At 63.6% G+C, this 16,848-nt stretch overlaps 1 protein-coding gene across 1 annotated transcript; it reads left to right on the forward strand.

Annotated features, from left to right (window-relative positions):
• Nucleotides 1-6,311: 6,311 nt before the first annotated feature.
• On the forward strand, nucleotides 6,312-16,768 carry MEX3D (mex-3 RNA binding family member D). Its single transcript, XM_087425956.1, is given in 6 exon segments — nucleotides 6,312-6,392; nucleotides 7,124-7,690; nucleotides 7,884-7,991; nucleotides 7,994-8,492; nucleotides 14,519-15,443; nucleotides 15,445-16,768. Coding segments are annotated over 6 exon segments (2,637 nt in total). The 3' UTR covers nucleotides 15,902-16,768.
• The last annotated feature ends 80 nt before the right edge of the window (nucleotides 16,769-16,848 follow it).

Consider the following 16,848-nt stretch of genomic DNA (forward strand, 5'->3'; position numbering starts at 1 on the left):
GGGTAGGGGGCGGGCTCCCCTGTGCCCCAAGGAGGACCCGGGGGTAGAGGGGCAGTGTCTGGCCGCCTGACGTTCAGGTCCCAGCAGTGTTAGCCCAAGAGCCAGGCATGGAAGCTTCCAGATGTGGCACACCTGGGCACGTTCAGAGTGGGGTCCTCCCGCTGCCTGGACGGGGGCAGGTGGCTTGACACCAGACGCTCTCAGGTTCACTCCTAAGAAACAAGGTGGCCAGTCCAGGTCTGGGCTGGGAGCTTGGGTGGGGGCGTCCCGGGGGTTCCTCAGGGCCCAGCACACGGGGACGCTGCTGAGCCAGCCCTGCTGCCCCCATGGGCTCCCAAGGGGCCCTGCACCCTCGTACCCTGCAGCCCCCAGGCCAGCGCTGACATCGGCCACCCCAGCCCCTCCAGCGCCCCCACCACCCTCGTCCAGTGGCCATCGCCAGCTTCTCTCCTGACCTCAAGGCTGGGCGCAGGAGTGGGAGAACCCCGGCCGCCCACCTGCCCGGCTAGCCCCTGCCCCCGTCTGCAGGCCACAGAGTCTGTCCCCCCAGGGGCCAGGGTGCAGGTGGGGGCACAGGACCCCTCCCCAGCTGCCTGGCGCCCCCAGGCCTTCTGTCCCCATCCCACAGCTGGTCAGGGCCTGGTGGCCCTCCTCACCCCTACTACATGGGGGTCTCGGCCTCCCCGTCGCTTGCCCGAGCGGCGCCCCCCCCCGACGCATTCTCTTTACTCTGCAGTCAGCCCTGCCACCCGGAATCGGCAGCAGCTCCCTAGGGGGAAACTGAGGCTCGGGTGAGCGACTCGCCCATGGGCACCAGCCAGAGAGGTCTGGCTTGCCTGAGAACTTGGGCCTCCCCGACTCCAGCCCCTGTGCTGCTGACCCAGCCCCTGAGCTCAGAGGCCCTGAGCGGCCACCGACCTTGGGACCTCAGGAGGGAGGACGGGCTGGGTTCTGGCCGCTCAGTGTTTGGCGGGAGGTGAAATGCCCCCAGCCCCACGTGGGGCCCTGCGCACCCGAGCCCGTCCTGGACCCTGTGATGACACGGGGCCCCCGGGAATCCAGGGTCATCCCCTATCTCAGGGGTATTAACTTAATCCACCCACAAAGTCCCTTAACCATGTGAGGTGACACGTCCACAGGTCCCGGGACCAGGAGGAGGACGTCTTTGGGAGACATTAATCCTCCGACCACATTACCCTGAAGATAAGACTCCCCATCGTCTGACGAGGCAGCCCTGGCCCAGCACGGCCCGGCCGCTGCAGCCTCACCTCCAAGGTCATTCCAGCCCCCTGGCCTTTGTCTCCAGTGTCCCCTCAAGGGGAGCGAGTGGTTGCCACAGAAGGCTTGAAACTGTTTGAACTCAGATCCACGGGGTTTGCCGAGGGAGGGAGCCAGGGGGCGACCCGAGGCCATGGTGCCTAACAGGACAAGTTGGGAGTTCATGGGTCAGAGAAGGGGTGGCGGGACCCCCTGGAGCAGAGGAACCGGCTTCTTTGAATTTCAAGAACAGTCCGACGGGATGGCCACCAGCCACGTGTGGCTATTTAAGCTCAACGAATTAAACATTCCGTTCCTCAGCTGCCCTGGCCACACGGGGCCGGTGGCTACTGAACTGGACAGAGCAGACGGAGAACATCTCCATCATCCGGAAAGTTCTAGCGGACAGCAACATTCTAGAACAGGGATTCTTAGCCTTGGGAGGATAGGGGGTGGGGGAGAGCCAGACACTCCCTGTAAGACCAGGTAAGGCTTGTTCAACATTCCAGGGGCTCAAAAAGTGGAAACGACCCAGGCGTCCATCAACGAATGAAAGGTTACGGGAAAGTGTCCACCCACACACTGGAATATGACGCAGCCATGAAGAGGAGTGAGGCCCTGACACACCGTGGACGGACCCTGAACACATGACGCTCAGTGAGAGAACCAGACACAGAAGGCCACCGTGATGTTAATTTTATGTGTCAACTTGCCTGGCCTGAGATGCCCGGGGAGCTGGTAGAACACTATTCCTGGGTGTGTCTGTGCAGGAGCCTCTGGAGGAGACCAGCATTTCATCCAGTAGACCAAGTAAAGAGATCGCTGCCCCCACGTGGGCATCACCCAATCCATCAGGGGCCGCATGGAACACAAAGCGGGAGGAGGGGCGCATTCTTCCTTCCTGAGCTGGGTCGTCCAGCCCCTCCTGCCCTGGGACACGGGGCTCCTGGTTCCCGGGCTGTCCGCCTCGCACTGAGTCGCCCCGCGGGCCCTCCTGGGTCTGCAGCTTCCAGGAGCAGACCATGGGACTTGTCGGCCCCATAACCACGTGAGCCGCCATCAAGCCCCCCGTTCTCTGTCTCCACGTGTCCTAGCGGTTCTGTTTCTCTGGAGGACCCTGACGGATACAGCCACACGGTGTCCGGCTCTGTTTCCTTGGAGTGTCAGAGACGGGTCACTCCACAGAGACAGAGGGTGGATGGCGGCTGCCAGGGGCTGGGGGGCTTAGGGGGGTGGGTGTGACGACTCAAGACACAGGGTTGTTTTTGGCTGATGATAATGTTCTCAAATTGAGAGTGATGATTGCACAACTCGAATTTGCTAAAAACCACTGAATTGTGTACTTTAAAAGGGCGAACTTTGATGTACGTGGATCATATCTCAATCTAAAAATAAAAGATTTCGGGCCGGCCCTATGGCTTAGCGGTTAAGTGCGCGTGCTCTGCTGCTGGTGGCCCGGGTTCGGATCCCGGGCGCGCACCGACGCACCACTTCTCCGACCATGCTGAGGCCACGTCCCACATACAGCAACTAGAAGGATGTGCAGCTATGACATACAACTATCTACTGGGGCTTTGGGGAAAAAACAACAGAGGAGGATTGGCAATAGATGTTAGCTCAGAGCTGGTCTTCCTCAGCAAAAAAAAAGGAGGAGGATTAGTATGGATGTTAGCTCAGGGCTGATCTTCCTCACAAAAAAATAAAAAATAAAAAATAAATAAAAGATTTCGGGGCTGACCCGGTGGCGCAAGTGGTTGGGTGCACGCGCTCCGCTGCGGCGGCCTGGGGTTCACCGGTTCGGATCCCGGGCTAGCACCGACCGACGCACCGCTTGGCGAGACATGCTATGGCGGCGTCCCATATAAAGTGGAGGAAGATGGGCATGGATGTTAGCCCAGGGCCAGTCTTCCTCAGCAAAAAGAGGAGGACTGGCAGATGTTAGCTCAGGGCTGGTCTTCCTCACAAAAAAATAAAAAAATAGTAAAAAAAAAAAAAAAAAGATTTCAGGGGCTCAGGGAACCTGAAGTTTGTGCACAGATTCCGCCCCAGAGGCGTGGGGAGCCAGCATGGAGGGGGACAGAGGGTCCCTGGGCGGCCGTGGGGGAGAGCAGGCGGCCCCGTCGGCCATCACTGGTCCCGGGGGCTCTAGTGGGGGTCCTGTCTCCAACACTGTCTTTCCCTGACATTAAGGATTGCCTCATTTAGATTTTAAATATATGCAAAAAGTAAGCAGATAAAACAGACCCCTAGGTGCCCACCAGCAGCCCCCACCAAGCCACCATCTCCACTCTCCTCCATGCCCACCTGCTCCCCACCCTGGGGGGGTTTGATGCTGTTTTCATCCACAGACATTTCCAAATGAAGCTCTCAAAGGACATTTTTTTTTTTTTTCCCCCCAAAGCCCCAGCAGACAGTTGTATGTCATAGGTTCACATCCTTTTAGTTGCTGTACGTGGGACTCGGCCTCACGTTGGACGGAGAAGTGGTGCCTCGGGGCGCTCCCGGGATCCGAACCCAGGCCGCCAGCATCAGAGCGCGCGCACTTAACCGCTAAGCCACGGAGCCGGCCCTCAAAGGACATTTTTTTAAAACTTAAAAAATAGATATTTTTATTGTGGAAGGTTTCAAAATACACCAAACAGACAAATGAAGCCTGTGTGACAACACCCACCCCACGAACGATGCTCGCGGCCCTCGTCACCCCCTAGACCCCCCACCCCGCTCCGTATTATTTCATTCCTACACCCTACTAGAATCTTCAGACGCACAGCAGAGCGGAAAGAATTTTACCCCGACCATCGTGTGCCTGCCACCAACACCAACTCCAGATGGGCGGGCACGGGGGTATGTGGTTCTCAGCCGGGGTGATTCTGCACCCAGGGAACGTGTTTGAAGATGTTCCTGGCTTTCCTGCCTGGGGAAGTGCTGTGGGTTGCATTGTGTCGCCAAAAAAACATAGGTCCGTGTCCCAATCCCTAAAGCTGTGAATGTGACCTTACTTGGAAATAGGGTCTTTGTAATGGCTGGTGTCCTTGCAAGAGGGAAATTTGGGCACAGACGCACAGGGAGATGGCCACGTGAGGACACAGAGACTGGAGGGATGCGGCCACAAGCCAAGGATTGCTGGACCCCCAGAAGCTGGGAGAGACAAGAAGGATTCTCTCCTGGAGCCTCCGGAGAGCACAGCCCTGCGACACCTTGATTTTGGACTGCTAGGCTCCTGGCATCGAGCAGGTCGGGCCAGGGATGCTGCTCAACCCCGCACAACGCCCAGGACCACCCCCCCCCAGCCCCAGAGAACGCCCCGGCCCCGATGTCCGCAGTGCCTGGGGGAGACCTGGTCTAGAGTACACCATCACCATTCTCCTTGGGCTTCTGTGTCTGTCCATCTCTCCACCTCTCGGTCCATCCCTCACCCCACCTTATTTCTGGTGCATTTCAAAGCACACTTACAGTTCTAAAAGGACTTTCAAAGCGCGTCACCACAGGGCCATTATCCACAAATCCATGCAAACACCAGACAGGTCTGTGTTCACACATCCCCGACTCTATGCTGACATCAAGACTCTGGAGACCCTGTTCCCGGCTTCCTAGCTTCACTCCCCATCCATCTGTCCATCTGTCGCCCAACAGCCTCCTTTATAAATCGGTAGTCACCTTTGCTCCCAATGGCCGCACGGTTCCCCCCACACCCTCAATGGTCCTTCACCACAAACCCCTTGGGTGATCCCCCAGCCCCACTTCCCTTCCCTCACCTTCCTGTGAGCACCTATTTCTTCATCTACTTAGCCCCTCGTTTTTTTTTTTAATAATTTTATTTATTTTTCCCCCAAAGCCCCAGTAGATAGTTGTATGTCACAGTTGCACATCCTCCTAGTTGCTGTATGTGGGACGTGGCCTCAGCACGGCCAGAGAAGCGGTACGTCGGTGCGCAAACCCCGGGCCCGGGCCGCCAGCAGCAGAGCGCGCGCACTTAACCGCCAAGCCATGGGGCGGCCCATACCCCCTTGTTTTGCTGGAGTCCATCCTGCAGTATGCTAAGCCAATGTGTGACCACCTGGGGGTCAGCCATCACTTCCCCCAGGAGCCTGGACTTCTCCTTCCTGATCCTGTGGAATGTGACCGAAGCATTTAGGGGTCCCAGGACCCCTAACATGTGTGCCCAGGACAAGCTGTGGGGCCCTAGCTCTTTGGAGACACTGGACGCACAGTCCCCTTCCATTATTTCTTGGACAACGTCCCTCCGTTTTCCCTCTGTCCTCTCTGGAACTCTCCAATGGCGCCTCTCTTTTCTCTGTCCTCCCAGTTTTGACCTGTCTTTCTGGGTGACTTGGGACATTTCTCTGACTTGAATCTTCCAACCTCCTGCTGAAGTCTTCCTTCCAGCTCCTGGGAAGTTCACTGTTCACTCCCAAGGCCTCTCTTGTTCTCTCTCATCCTTCTTCAGCCTCCTGTTGACTGGACGCTGTGCCATGAGCAGAGTCCATGTCCCCTCTGGTGCCCCGGTGTCTCCAGGTGGCAGCCATGAGCTGGGGTGGGGGCAGCTCCCCCCAGGCCTGTCTGTATTTCAGTGTCTCCCTCATCCTCAGACACTGCCTCCCCGCCCCCCCAAGTCCCCCAGAGGGAGGGAGGTGTGAGTGGGGCCTGCAAGGAGAAACCGGAAAGCAGAACAGCCGGCAGGGAAGGGAAGGCCATCCAGAGGACAAGTACCTGGCCCTGGGACACAGCCACCCAGCACCCGGCTTGCCTGAAGACCTCTCCCCGGGACTGGAGGTCAGGGGTGCTTTAAGGAACACACGTGTGCGTGCATGACCCCCACAGAGGTGCATCCCAGCGCAGGTGGCTCTCCAGGCCTGTTCCCCATGGTCACCACCAAAGGCCCAATATTATTCCCCTTTCCCTGGCTCGAACACCCTGTTCTCCATTCCTGATCTCTCCCTGCCCCAGACGAGCCGCTTTCTCAGCACTGACCCCCCAGGATCCTTTTGTTTCGCACACCATAGAGCAGCCCACCTGATTCCACCCTGGGTGGGGCCCCAGGAAGGGGGACAAGCATGTGCCGAGGCCTGGCCCTGAGGAAGGGCAGCCACAGTGACTGCTCGCAGGGGGTGCGAGGGGGACTTGAGGCGGCCCAGGTGGGTGAGGGCAGGCCATGCTGGGCCTGGAGTACAAGCGACAGCCAGCAGACGTTTCTGTGGGGAGATGGGGACAAGGCCTGCGGCTGGAACATGGGGAGGTGGGAGGATGCTGGTCAACTACATGGAGTGTTGAGCAGACCCAGTGCTGCCCTCCCGAGCTTCGTCCTGGCGGAGGGGACAGACATAAGTTATCAGGAAGTAATTAACACTTCCAGGCGTTCAAGTACACAGAAGAGAAATCCTGGACTCCAAAAGAGGAAATTGGGCTGGATGTGACCTGGGGGTCAGGAGAGACACTTTAGGAAGGGGAAGGGTTCCAGTCACAGGGACCAAGGCTGGCACTGAGGGCTTTAATGGGGGACACCTGTGGGGAGAAGTGACTGGCCCAGAAGGCCAGTCCAGCCGTGGCTGAGGGACTACATGGGGGGACCACGTGGGGTAAAGCTGGTGGTGGACACAGGCAGAGGGGCCAGTGTGAGACAAAAGGGGCAGGGCGACCCTCTCCCACCTAGAGCCTGGGCAGTTGGCCGGAGGTTATACAGCCAGGCAGAGACCTGGGCCAGGGTCCCCTCCCCGCGGGGTCCATCCTCCACTCTCCTATCATGAGAAATCCCATAGAGGTAAAGCAGAGGGCACCATGCCCCCAAGGAGAACAGAAGGCTGAAAGGGCAGCTGGAAGGGCCGCAGAGACAGGGTAGCCTGGAGGTGGGCACGCTGGGCTGCCCTAGGGGCCTGCAGGGCAGGGCGACAGCCAGGAGAAGGAGGGTCGGCAGAAAGCAGCCCAAGCCGGGAAGCACCACCCACGTGGCGCAGCCTCGGGCTCGGGGCACCCTCCGGGGCTGGGGGCTGTGGGTGCCCGTGACCTCCCCGGGGAGCCCGCGGGGATCAGGTGCGTGCGGGCAAAGGGGGCGGGAGACCGAAGGCCCGGCGGGTTGCGAGCGGCCCTGGGGAGAGGGACCCTGGGGCGGGACAGGGGCGGGCGCCTGGGCGCACCGAGGGACCCTGGCGCGGGGAGGCCGGGCGCTCTCGGGCAGGGGCCCGCGGCCACCTACCTGCGGCCGCGCCGCACGTGCGAGCGCGCCGGGTCCCCGCCCGAGCGCCCGCGGCGGGGGTGCCCGCGCCCACGTGACCGCGCCCCGCCCCGCGCGTGCGCCCTGCCCGGCGCCCCATTGTTGGCCGGGCGCGCGTCACGGGGGCGGGGCCGGGGCGGGGCTGCCGGAGGAGGCGGCGGGAGGGCGGGAGGGAAGGAGCGTCCGCGCCGCCGCCGCCTCCGAGCCCGCCGCCGCCGCCTCCGAGCAAGCAGCCGCGCGCCGCCGCCCGCGCCCCGAGCAGCCCCGCGCCGCCCGCCCGCCGCGCCGCGCCCCGCCCCGCCGCTGGATGCCGGCGGCCGGCGGCCCAGCTCTCAGAGGCGGAGGGCGGCGGCGCGGGCGGCGGCGGCGGCGCGGGCGGCCGGCGGCCGAGAGGCAGGAGCGCGGGCCCGCGCGCTAGCGCCGCCATGCCCAGCTCCCGGGCCAGCCCGACGGCGGCGGGGGCGCGGGCGGCGGCGGGGTCGGGGCGGCGGCCGGCGGGGACCCCAGCCCGGGCCCCCCGCCGCCGCCCCCACCCCCGAGGGCGCCGAGGAGGCCGCGCCCGCGCCCCGGCCGCCGCCCGAGCCCGACGACGCGGCCGCCGCGCTGCGCCTGGCGCTGGACCAGCTCTCGGCGCTCGGGCTGGGGGCGCGGGCGGCCCGGACGAGGAGGGCGGCCGCGGGCGGCGGGGACGGCGCGGCGGCGGCGGCGGGGGTCGCGGACGGCGGGGCGGCGGCCGAGCCCGCGCCCCCCGACGGGCAGGAGACGGCCGCGCCCGTGGTGGCCGTGGCCCCGGGCCCGCTGCCGCTGCTGGAGCCCGACGTGAGCCCCCCGCCGCCGCCGCCGCCGCCCCGGCCGTCGCCGCCCGACGTGTTCGCGGGTTTCGCGCCCCACCCCGCGGGCCTGGGCCCCCCGACGCTGCTGGCCGAGCAGATGAGCGTGATCGGCAGCCGCAAGAAGAGCGTGAACATGACCGAGTGCGTGCCGGTGCCCAGCTCCGAGCACGTCGCCGAGATCGTGGGCCGCCAGGGTGAGTGGCCGCCGTCGGGGGCGCCGCCCCGGGGGTCCCCGCGCCGCTCGCCCCGGGGAGGGGGCCGGACGCGTGGGCTCCGGCCTCGGTGGCCGCCTGTGCGCCTTTGTCCTGCCGCCGGCCGCAGGAGAAAGTTGGGCGCAGCCCGCGCGCCTCCCCTTTGCGCCCCGGCCCCGCCGCAGCCTTTGTCTGGGCGCCTCCAGCCCGGAAAGGCTCCTGTGCGCGCGCCGCTGCACAGGCCCTGGCCGCCAGCCGTGGCGTCCCAGGGACCAGGGGCCGGGCTGGGCGGTGGGCTCTCCTCCACACCCAAAACAGGCATGGGGCGGGGCAAGCTGGGGTTGAGGGAGCGTCTTGGGTGGGGGGCGTCTGGGCAGGGTCAGGAGAGAAGTTTGGCCGCACAAAGAGGGTACATCTCTAATTGCCAGCTTGGGGGCCCGACTGGGGGTGGGGTCAGGACGGGATGAGAGAGGACCCCTACCCGGCTCTCAGCTCCAAGTCAGGGTTTTGGGGGCGTGGGTAAGGACTAGCTGTAAATCCTGCTGCTGGGGTCCCACCCCACAGCCCTCCCCTGCCAGGCCGGCTGGCAGCAGGCCCAGGGTGTGGGGGTCCCGGCAGCCGCATTGGTGGAGCGTCCCTGTGGCCGCCCCATTGTTCTCTTTGTTAGAGAGCCAGGCTGAGATTCGCAGGGTGACATCAGGCTGGCCGCCGCTCATTGGCCCTGGAGCTGCGGGGCGGGCGGGCGGGAGGGTGGTGGGCAGTGCCCGGCCCAGCACACACCCACCCACCCTGTTCGCCGCCTGCCCACCGGCCTCAACTTTCTCCTGCTCTCCTGCCCGGGGCCCCCTTCCCGGCTCCCAGCTCCTTGCTGATCAGCCAGGTTCTAGAACTTGGGGTGGGGCCTGGGCGGGGCTGGAGGAGGGACCGCAGGATGCTCAGACTGGGGTTCCCGTTTCTGGGCCCTTGGTAACAGGAGCTGGGGAGAGTGTGAGGGGCTTGAATCGCAAGGTGACCCGGTGCCCACACCACTGCGGGCGGAGGAGGGCAGGGATGCCCTGGACACCGCCCTCTAGTTCCGGTGGGTGTGGCGGTTTGGCTAGCAAGCCCAACGGCTTCGGGTGCAGGGGCGTTCAGCCTTTCCTCTGTCCTCACCACGTGTGGACACGGAGAGCCAGGCGTAGCGCTGGGCCGAGGGACTGGCCGTCAGGCATGGCAGCCGGGAGGGGGCGGGTGGTTCTCTGAGCCCTGCTGGCCGCCTCCCCGGGTAGGCACAGTGGCGCCAGGCTGGACAGTTCCCCTCCACCACCCTGTTGCTGCCTAACTATTTAGGACCCCTGTTCCCGCCCCGGCCCCCGTAACCGCATTGGGACGTGAAATGAGACGGCTGCCGTGTGCTGAGCATCCGGCAGCCTGTGGGGGTCAGAGGTGGAAACCGAGGCCTGGGGGCACTTGCCCAAAGTCACTGGGGTGATCTGCCAGCAGGGGAGCGTGAGGGTGTGTTTTGTGTGAACACGGGTATCCTGGCTCCCGAGGGTCCTTCCGGAGAGGCTGGGTGCACACGGGTGGTGGCGGGAGTCAGGGGGTCGTCGAACCCGTGGCCTTGGACTGAGCAGTTTTGGGGCAGAAGTGGACCTGGGGCGTCAGGCCAGGTGTGCATTTGGCACCCTTTCCTGGGTGCTGGCCTGGGTTGTTGCTGGTGGCTGACAGCAAGGCACACTCTGGGGGGTACGGTGGGTCCTGAGGGCTCATCCTGCAGGCAGGCAGCCCTGTGACCCCGGACAAATGAGAGCCCCTCTTTGTGATGGGGGGTCGGCACCTCCCTGGGGTTGACGTGAGGGTTCTCTGGTTCTGTTCCCAGCTCCAGGCTGGCTCACAGTAAGTGAGTGCAGGACGTACCAGGGAGGGGAGTGTGAAAGTCAGGACAGGTTGGCATCTCCCCGGCTCTAGAACCATCTGTGGCTCCCATCTTCTCTCACACAGTTCAAGCACACCTTGGAAGACTCTTGGTGGCCCAGCCCTGCCCCTCCCTCCCTCCCATCACCCACCCCACTCTCCATGCCGGGGAAGCCAGCCCCTGCCTACTGCTCGGTCTCTCCCACTACAGTGGACAGGGCCCCGGCCCCAGCTCCTCATCCTTTCTGTCAAACCCCAGGTTCAGGGCCGCCGCTCCCCCGCCTAGCCAGACCAGAGTCACGTGGAGCCGGGGTGGACCCTTCCCCTGACATCACTTGGCTGTTCTCCCAGCCTCAGTTTTCTTATTCCTAGAATGGATCCCTGCCCCTTCTGGGCACAGGGTGGGCGGTTACAACCCGAGAGCTCTCAGCTGCCCCGCACAGGAGCTCGACCTGCCCCATCTCGCTGAGCCCTGCCCGAGATTCCCCCACTTTCCAGAAGATCCTGTAGCTCTCGGTCACAGATGGGAAGACCAGGCTGCAGGAGGCAGCCTCGGGCCAAAACCGGGTTGTCCGGGCTGGGATTTGACTCCAAGTCTCGTGGGCTCTGCCTGCACCACAGGGAACAGAGGAGAGCCGGGGAACAACTTCCCACCTTGCAAAGCTCCATTTTATGGACGGGAGAAGAGGGGACTTGGAAAGGATGCGAGGTGGGTACCTCCCTCCAGCCAGTCAGCAAGGGTCTTCCGGGGCCACTGCACACTTGCCGTGGGTGTGACCCTCCTGGGGCCCCCTCGCTGGCCCAGGGCATGTCATGTCTGTGCCCGGCTGGGCTCCCCGCGCATAGTAGATCTTCTGCACACAGTGGGTCTGTAGTCACGGATGAGTGAATGGATGGTGCTGAAGGTGGGGCTGGGACTGGCGGCCGCCTGGGTCTCGTCCATCTTTGCTCTTGTCAGACCGAGGACAGTGGCCTCCTACTGTCCTCCTTGGCAGTGGGCCTCCTCTGTCCCTCCCGTGCCCGGCCCCGCCCCTGCAGGCCTCACTGCAGAGGTGTTGGTGGGGTCCACGCCTCGTGCTCCTCTCTGTCCACTGTGGGGCATAGAGAGAAAAGGGTTTCCAGGCCCAGTTTGGGGGCTCCTTGTGTTGGCAGTGTGGACACGCCCTACCCTGCCTGCGAGGGGGGGTTTCCATGTCCCTGTTTCACAGACACCCTTCTGTGACGTGGCGCAGCCTGGACTGTAGCCTACTTTGGCCCTGCTTTGGGGACAGCACCCCACGGGGTAGGGGTCCCAGGAGTGTGGGACTGACTTCATGGTGGCAACTTGTCCCAGCCCCGTCTCCACTTCCAGAACTCTGCCCCTGCTGTTCCCTCCCCCACACATGTCCCCCTTCCCAGGGCGGCCCCTTGGCTCCCCCTTGAAGTCTCGAGGTTTTGTTCATAAGCGTGGCCCGTGGTCACCTGCGTGGGCTCCCTGGGGGCAGGGCTCCACAACGGGGTCATGTGAGCCATGGGAGACCAAGGCTCTGCTTGGGGGCCCAGGGCCCCGCCCCTTTGAGGGGAGGGTCCGGCTGCAATGGGGTGGGGGTTGCGGAGGCAGAGCAGAGCGAGCCTCTGGGGTGGTCACCCACATTCCCAGGCCCTCCAGGCTCTGAGTTGGAAGCTTGGGGGCAGGACCCAGGAATCTGCATTTCAGCCAGTGCCCACCGATCAGTGGTAGCCCCCAGGGGTCCCCCCGGGTGTGGGACTCGGCCCCCTGTCACCACCCACTCTTGCCTCACTGTGTCATCCCCACTGGGGCAGGATTGTGGCCGGGGTCACTGCTGGAACCCCGCTTTCCCAGACTGGGCAGTCCCCCCCCCCAGTTCTGTCCCCTCTTGGGGTTTTGGTGTGGGTGGGGTTTGGGGGTGAACTAGTGTCACGGCTGAAGTGCAGAGAGCCAGCGGAGCCCCTGTCTGGGGGTTGTCCCCCCCACCCCACGTTGGCAAATCCCCTGCCCTTTCTCAGGGACTGGCTTCCCTCTCATGGCGGCTCTGCTAGAAGCAAACGCTTCCCGTGAGGTTGTCACCTTCCCATCAATTTCCCTCGAGACCCACGAGGGCAAGCAGCCTGTCTGGGGCCCCCGGCCGGTCCATAGCCCATTGGGTTCTGCCCCAAACCTGTGAGCCAGGTCTGTTTCTGCCCTCCTTGAGGACACTGAGGCACAGGAAGGTCCCTCAAGTGCCCAAGGCGATCCCCAGAGCACCAGCCCTTATAGCACAGTCCCCAGCCTCAGGGAGTTCAGAAAGTCAGGTGTGCGGTGTGAGGAGAAACTCAGAGTGTGTGCAGAGCCTGGCCTGGTGCAGTCAGGGTGTACTTCCTGGAGGAGGGAGCACTGGGCTGTGATTTAACACAGAGGGAGAAGACGGGGATGGGGGCGATATGAAGCTTACAGGTGGGAAATGTCATGTGTGGGAAAAGCGTGGCCAGGGCAGGGGAGCTGCAGGAGGGGGACAGGAGGGGTGTGTGTGATTTGAGAGCTGCCAGATAGGGAGGAGACAATCCCCTAGGAATGGAGGCCGGGCCAGCTGTGGGGCAGCCGCAGGTCAGGCGGGAAAGCAGGATCAGGGTGGGTTTGGAGGCTGCCAGTGAGGAGGATGGGGAGGACAGCCGACGATGGGGAGGACCGGGGTCTGGGCGTGGGGGGAGTGGCTGGGACCCAGGAGGCGAGGCCGGAGGTGGAGGAAAGCGGCCCCTCCCCGCCCGCCCCAGGAGATTTCTGCTCCTGACTCACCGGCCACTTTTGCTCAAAGCCCTGGATGGGGGGCTGCTGCCCTCCCTGGGCTGGGGTGAGGCTGCCCCCGGGACGCCTCCTGCCACCTCCCGGCGTCCCCTCGCATGGAGCAGCCCCCCGGCCCAGGCACCATCTCTTTGACTGGTCGTGCTAACTTTGTATCTTCCGCTGCTGGAGAAGTTAGCAACACTGTTGTCGCTCTCAATGCTGCCCTCTGTTTGTGTGGAAACAATGTCCCTGTGTCCCTCCAGCCTCCCCAGAGCCCGGAGGGGGCTCTCCCGGACTCCTGCGCCCAGCTCAAGCCGTTTCGAAAGGCCCGGGGGTGGGGTGCGGTGGCAGGGACCTGGGTGGGCCTAGATGTTGCAGGGGCAGCTGCCGTTTGTGGAGACCCTGCAGCCACTCCTGCGCCCCCTAGACACTGGGTGAAGTGCACAGTCAGGGATCCTGTGGGATCGACCACACACACACTCACAGACACTCCTGTCTCTTTGGTGGGGTCGGCCCCAGCCCAGCCAGCAACGAGGAAGCCACGTTGCCATGTCCCCAAGCATCTCCTCTGAGGCCAGGACCACTGGGGGCCTTGGAGGCGTCCTGACTTGGGGCCCAGGAATCTGCTCTCAGGGGAGGGTCGCTTGGTCAGAAGATCAGAGGCCGTTTCCATAGTCTGAGCCTCGGTTTCCTTGCCTGTCATTTGGGGAGCTGGTGTCAGAGGGTCTGCATTAGTGTCCCGGGGCTGACATAACAAACGGGCTGCCTGGAACAGCGGAAATGGACTCTCTGGGTTCTGGAGGATGGATCTCTGAGATCAGGGTGTCGGCAGGGCTGCCATCCCTGACACTGGAGGGGACAGTCTGTTCCGTGCGTCTCCTGGCTTCTGGTGGCAGCCAGCAGTCCTTCGTGTCCCTTGGCTTGGAGCCACATCGTTCCAGTTGCTGTGTCCGCCTTCGTACAGCCATCTTCTCTGTCTCTGTGTGTCCCTCTTCTTGTAAGGACACCAGTCATTGGCTTCAGGACCACCCTCCTCCAGTGCAACCTCTTTTTAACTATTACATCTGCAAAGACCCTATTTCCAAATAAGATCCAATTCTGAGGTTCCGGGTGGATGTGAATTTTGGGGGACAATATTCAACCTACACGGTCCTCCTTGCCTTTTTGCCCCCCCCCAGGACCAGAGGGGAAACTGAGGCCCTAGGAGGGATGGAGGGACATGGTGTGTCTGAGGATAAAGCCAACAAGGGCACAGCCAGGAGGTGGAGGCTCCCAGCCCTGGGCGCTGCTGGTCCCTGTAGTCGCTGCCGGGAGGGGCTGTCCTGGGGAGGGGTCCCCACCCTGACCGTGTGTCTCCCCCCCACCCCCTCCCCAGGGTGCAAGATCAAGGCTCTGCGCGCCAAGACGAACACGTACATCAAGACGCCGGTGCGCGGGGAGGAGCCGGTGTTCATTGTGACGGGCCGGAAGGAGGATGTGGAGATGGCCAAGCGCGAGATCCTGTCGGCCGCCGAGCACTTCTCCGTCATCCGCGCCACGCGCAGCAAGGCCGGCGGGCTGCCCGGCTCCGCGCAGGGCCCACCCAACCTGCCGGGACAGACTACCATCCAGGTGCGCGTGCCCTACCGCGTGGTGGGGCTCGTGGTGGGGCCCAAGGGCGCCACCATCAAGCGCATCCAGCAGCGGACGCACACGTACATCGTGACGCCCGGGCGCGACAAAGAGCCGGTGTTCGCCGTGACGGGCATGCCCGAGAACGTGGACCGGGCGCGCGAGGAGATCGAGGCGCATATCACGCTGCGCACGGGCGCCTTCACCGACGCGGGCCCCGACAGCGACTTCCACGCCAACGGCACCGACGTCTGCCTGGACCTGCTCGGCGCAGCCGCTGGCCTCTGGGCCAAAGCCCCCAACCCGGGCCGGCGGCCCCCCGCGCCCACAGCCGGCCTCCGTGGGGACAGCGCCCTGGGCGCCCCGGGGGGCCCCGAGGCCTTCTACGCGGGCAGCCGCGGGGGGCCGCCGGTGCCGGACGCGGGCCCTTCCAGCCCCTACGGCGGATCCGGCAACGGGGGCTTCACCTTCGGCGGGGACGGCCCGGGGGCCCCCACGGGGCCGCCCGCCCCCGAGGACTGCGACTTCGGCTTCGACTTCCTGGCGCTGGACCTGACCGTGCCCGCCGCGGCCACCATCTGGGCCCCCTTTGAGCGCACCGCGCCCCTGCCCGCCTTCAGCGGCTGCTCGGCCGTCAACGGGGCCCCCGGGCCGCCCGCCCCAGGCGCCCGGCGCAGCAGTGGGGCCGCACCCGCGCCACTCGCCCACGCTGCCCGAGCCCGGCGGCCTGGGCCTGGAGCTCCCGCTGGTCCGGCGCGCCGCCCCCGACCCGGTGGGCGCCCTGCCCTGGCGGCCCCCGCAGAGCGCACTGTCATCCTTCTCCGGCAGCGCCGGCTTCTCCACGGCCACCTCGCTGCCCAGCGGCTCCCCAGCCGCCGCCTGCGCCCCCCTGGACTCGGGCGCCTCCGAAAGCAGCCGCAAGGCCTCTGCCGCGCTGTCCGCGCCCCCCGCCCCGGCCGCCCCCGGCGCCCCGGCCCTGGCGCGTGAGTGTGTGGTGTGCGCCGAGGGCGAGGTGATGGCCGCGCTGGTGCCCTGTGGCCACAACCTCTTCTGCATGGACTGCGCCGTCCGCATCTGCGGCAAGAGCGAGCCCGAGTGTCCGGCCTGCCGCACGCCCGCCACCCAGGCCATTCATATCTTTTCCTAGCTGGTCACTTCGGCCGCCAGGGCCGTCCGCGGGCGCCGGGGGTGCGCATGCGCACGCGCTCCGGGAGGGCGCCGGGGGCGCGGGAGGAAAGGGGGCGCGGGGCGGAGGTCCGGGGGGCGGCGGGCAGCGTGGCCAGTGTTTACAGACGAGCTTTAACTCCGGTCCCAGGCGTGGAGACGGCGGCCCAGCGGCACCTCAGTTCTTAACAAATAGCAGTATTGAGTCGATAGGTTCAAATAAACCCGAGAGAAATGGTCTGCTTGCACTTTTTATTTAAGACGCCCCTCTCCAGGGCGATCTTTTTAAGAAAAAAAAACAAAAACGATTTTTACAACTCCCGGTTGTCTTTTTGTACGTGGCGGGATTCTGATGTGACGGTCGGTTCCCGCGCGGTGGCAGCCCCGTAGGAACCTCCCCAGGGGGAGGGTGACGTTTTTACTCCCTTGTTGGGGCTGACTTGGGTTCCCCTTTTGTAACGTCAGCCGCGCGGGCCGGAGGGGGGCGGGGGGCGAGGGGCGTCCCAACCAGAAATTTCTAACTTTTTTTTTTTCTTTAATTATTAATCCCTTCTGCTGTGGTTCTTGTCAAATTTTTAAATTTTTTTAAATTGTTTTTTTTTTTTTTAAACTTTTACTTTTTACCTCTTGTGTATATGTAGGGAATTTTTAGGGAAATATGTACTTTATGGAATAAATTTTAAGAACTAAAATATATTTTATTTTAAATAAAGTAAGGGACCTTTAAACTTACACAGCTAAATTACTGATTATATATTTGCTGAGCTGACTTAAGGGTTCAGAAATTGTATCAAGAGTTTTATTTTTTGACTTCAAAGCCTTCTTAATAAAGTCTTTTTACTACACGTGAGCCCTCCGTGTGGTGTGGGGTGTGTGGGTGTCGGGGGAGGGGCCAGGGGAGGGGGGCTCAGACCCAGCGCGTCACCCCCT

Source organism: Ceratotherium simum, chromosome 39, assembly GCF_057802395.1.
Source record: "Ceratotherium simum simum isolate JZ-2026a chromosome 39, ASM5780239v1, whole genome shotgun sequence".
Lineage (NCBI taxonomy): Eukaryota > Metazoa > Chordata > Mammalia > Perissodactyla > Rhinocerotidae > Ceratotherium > Ceratotherium simum.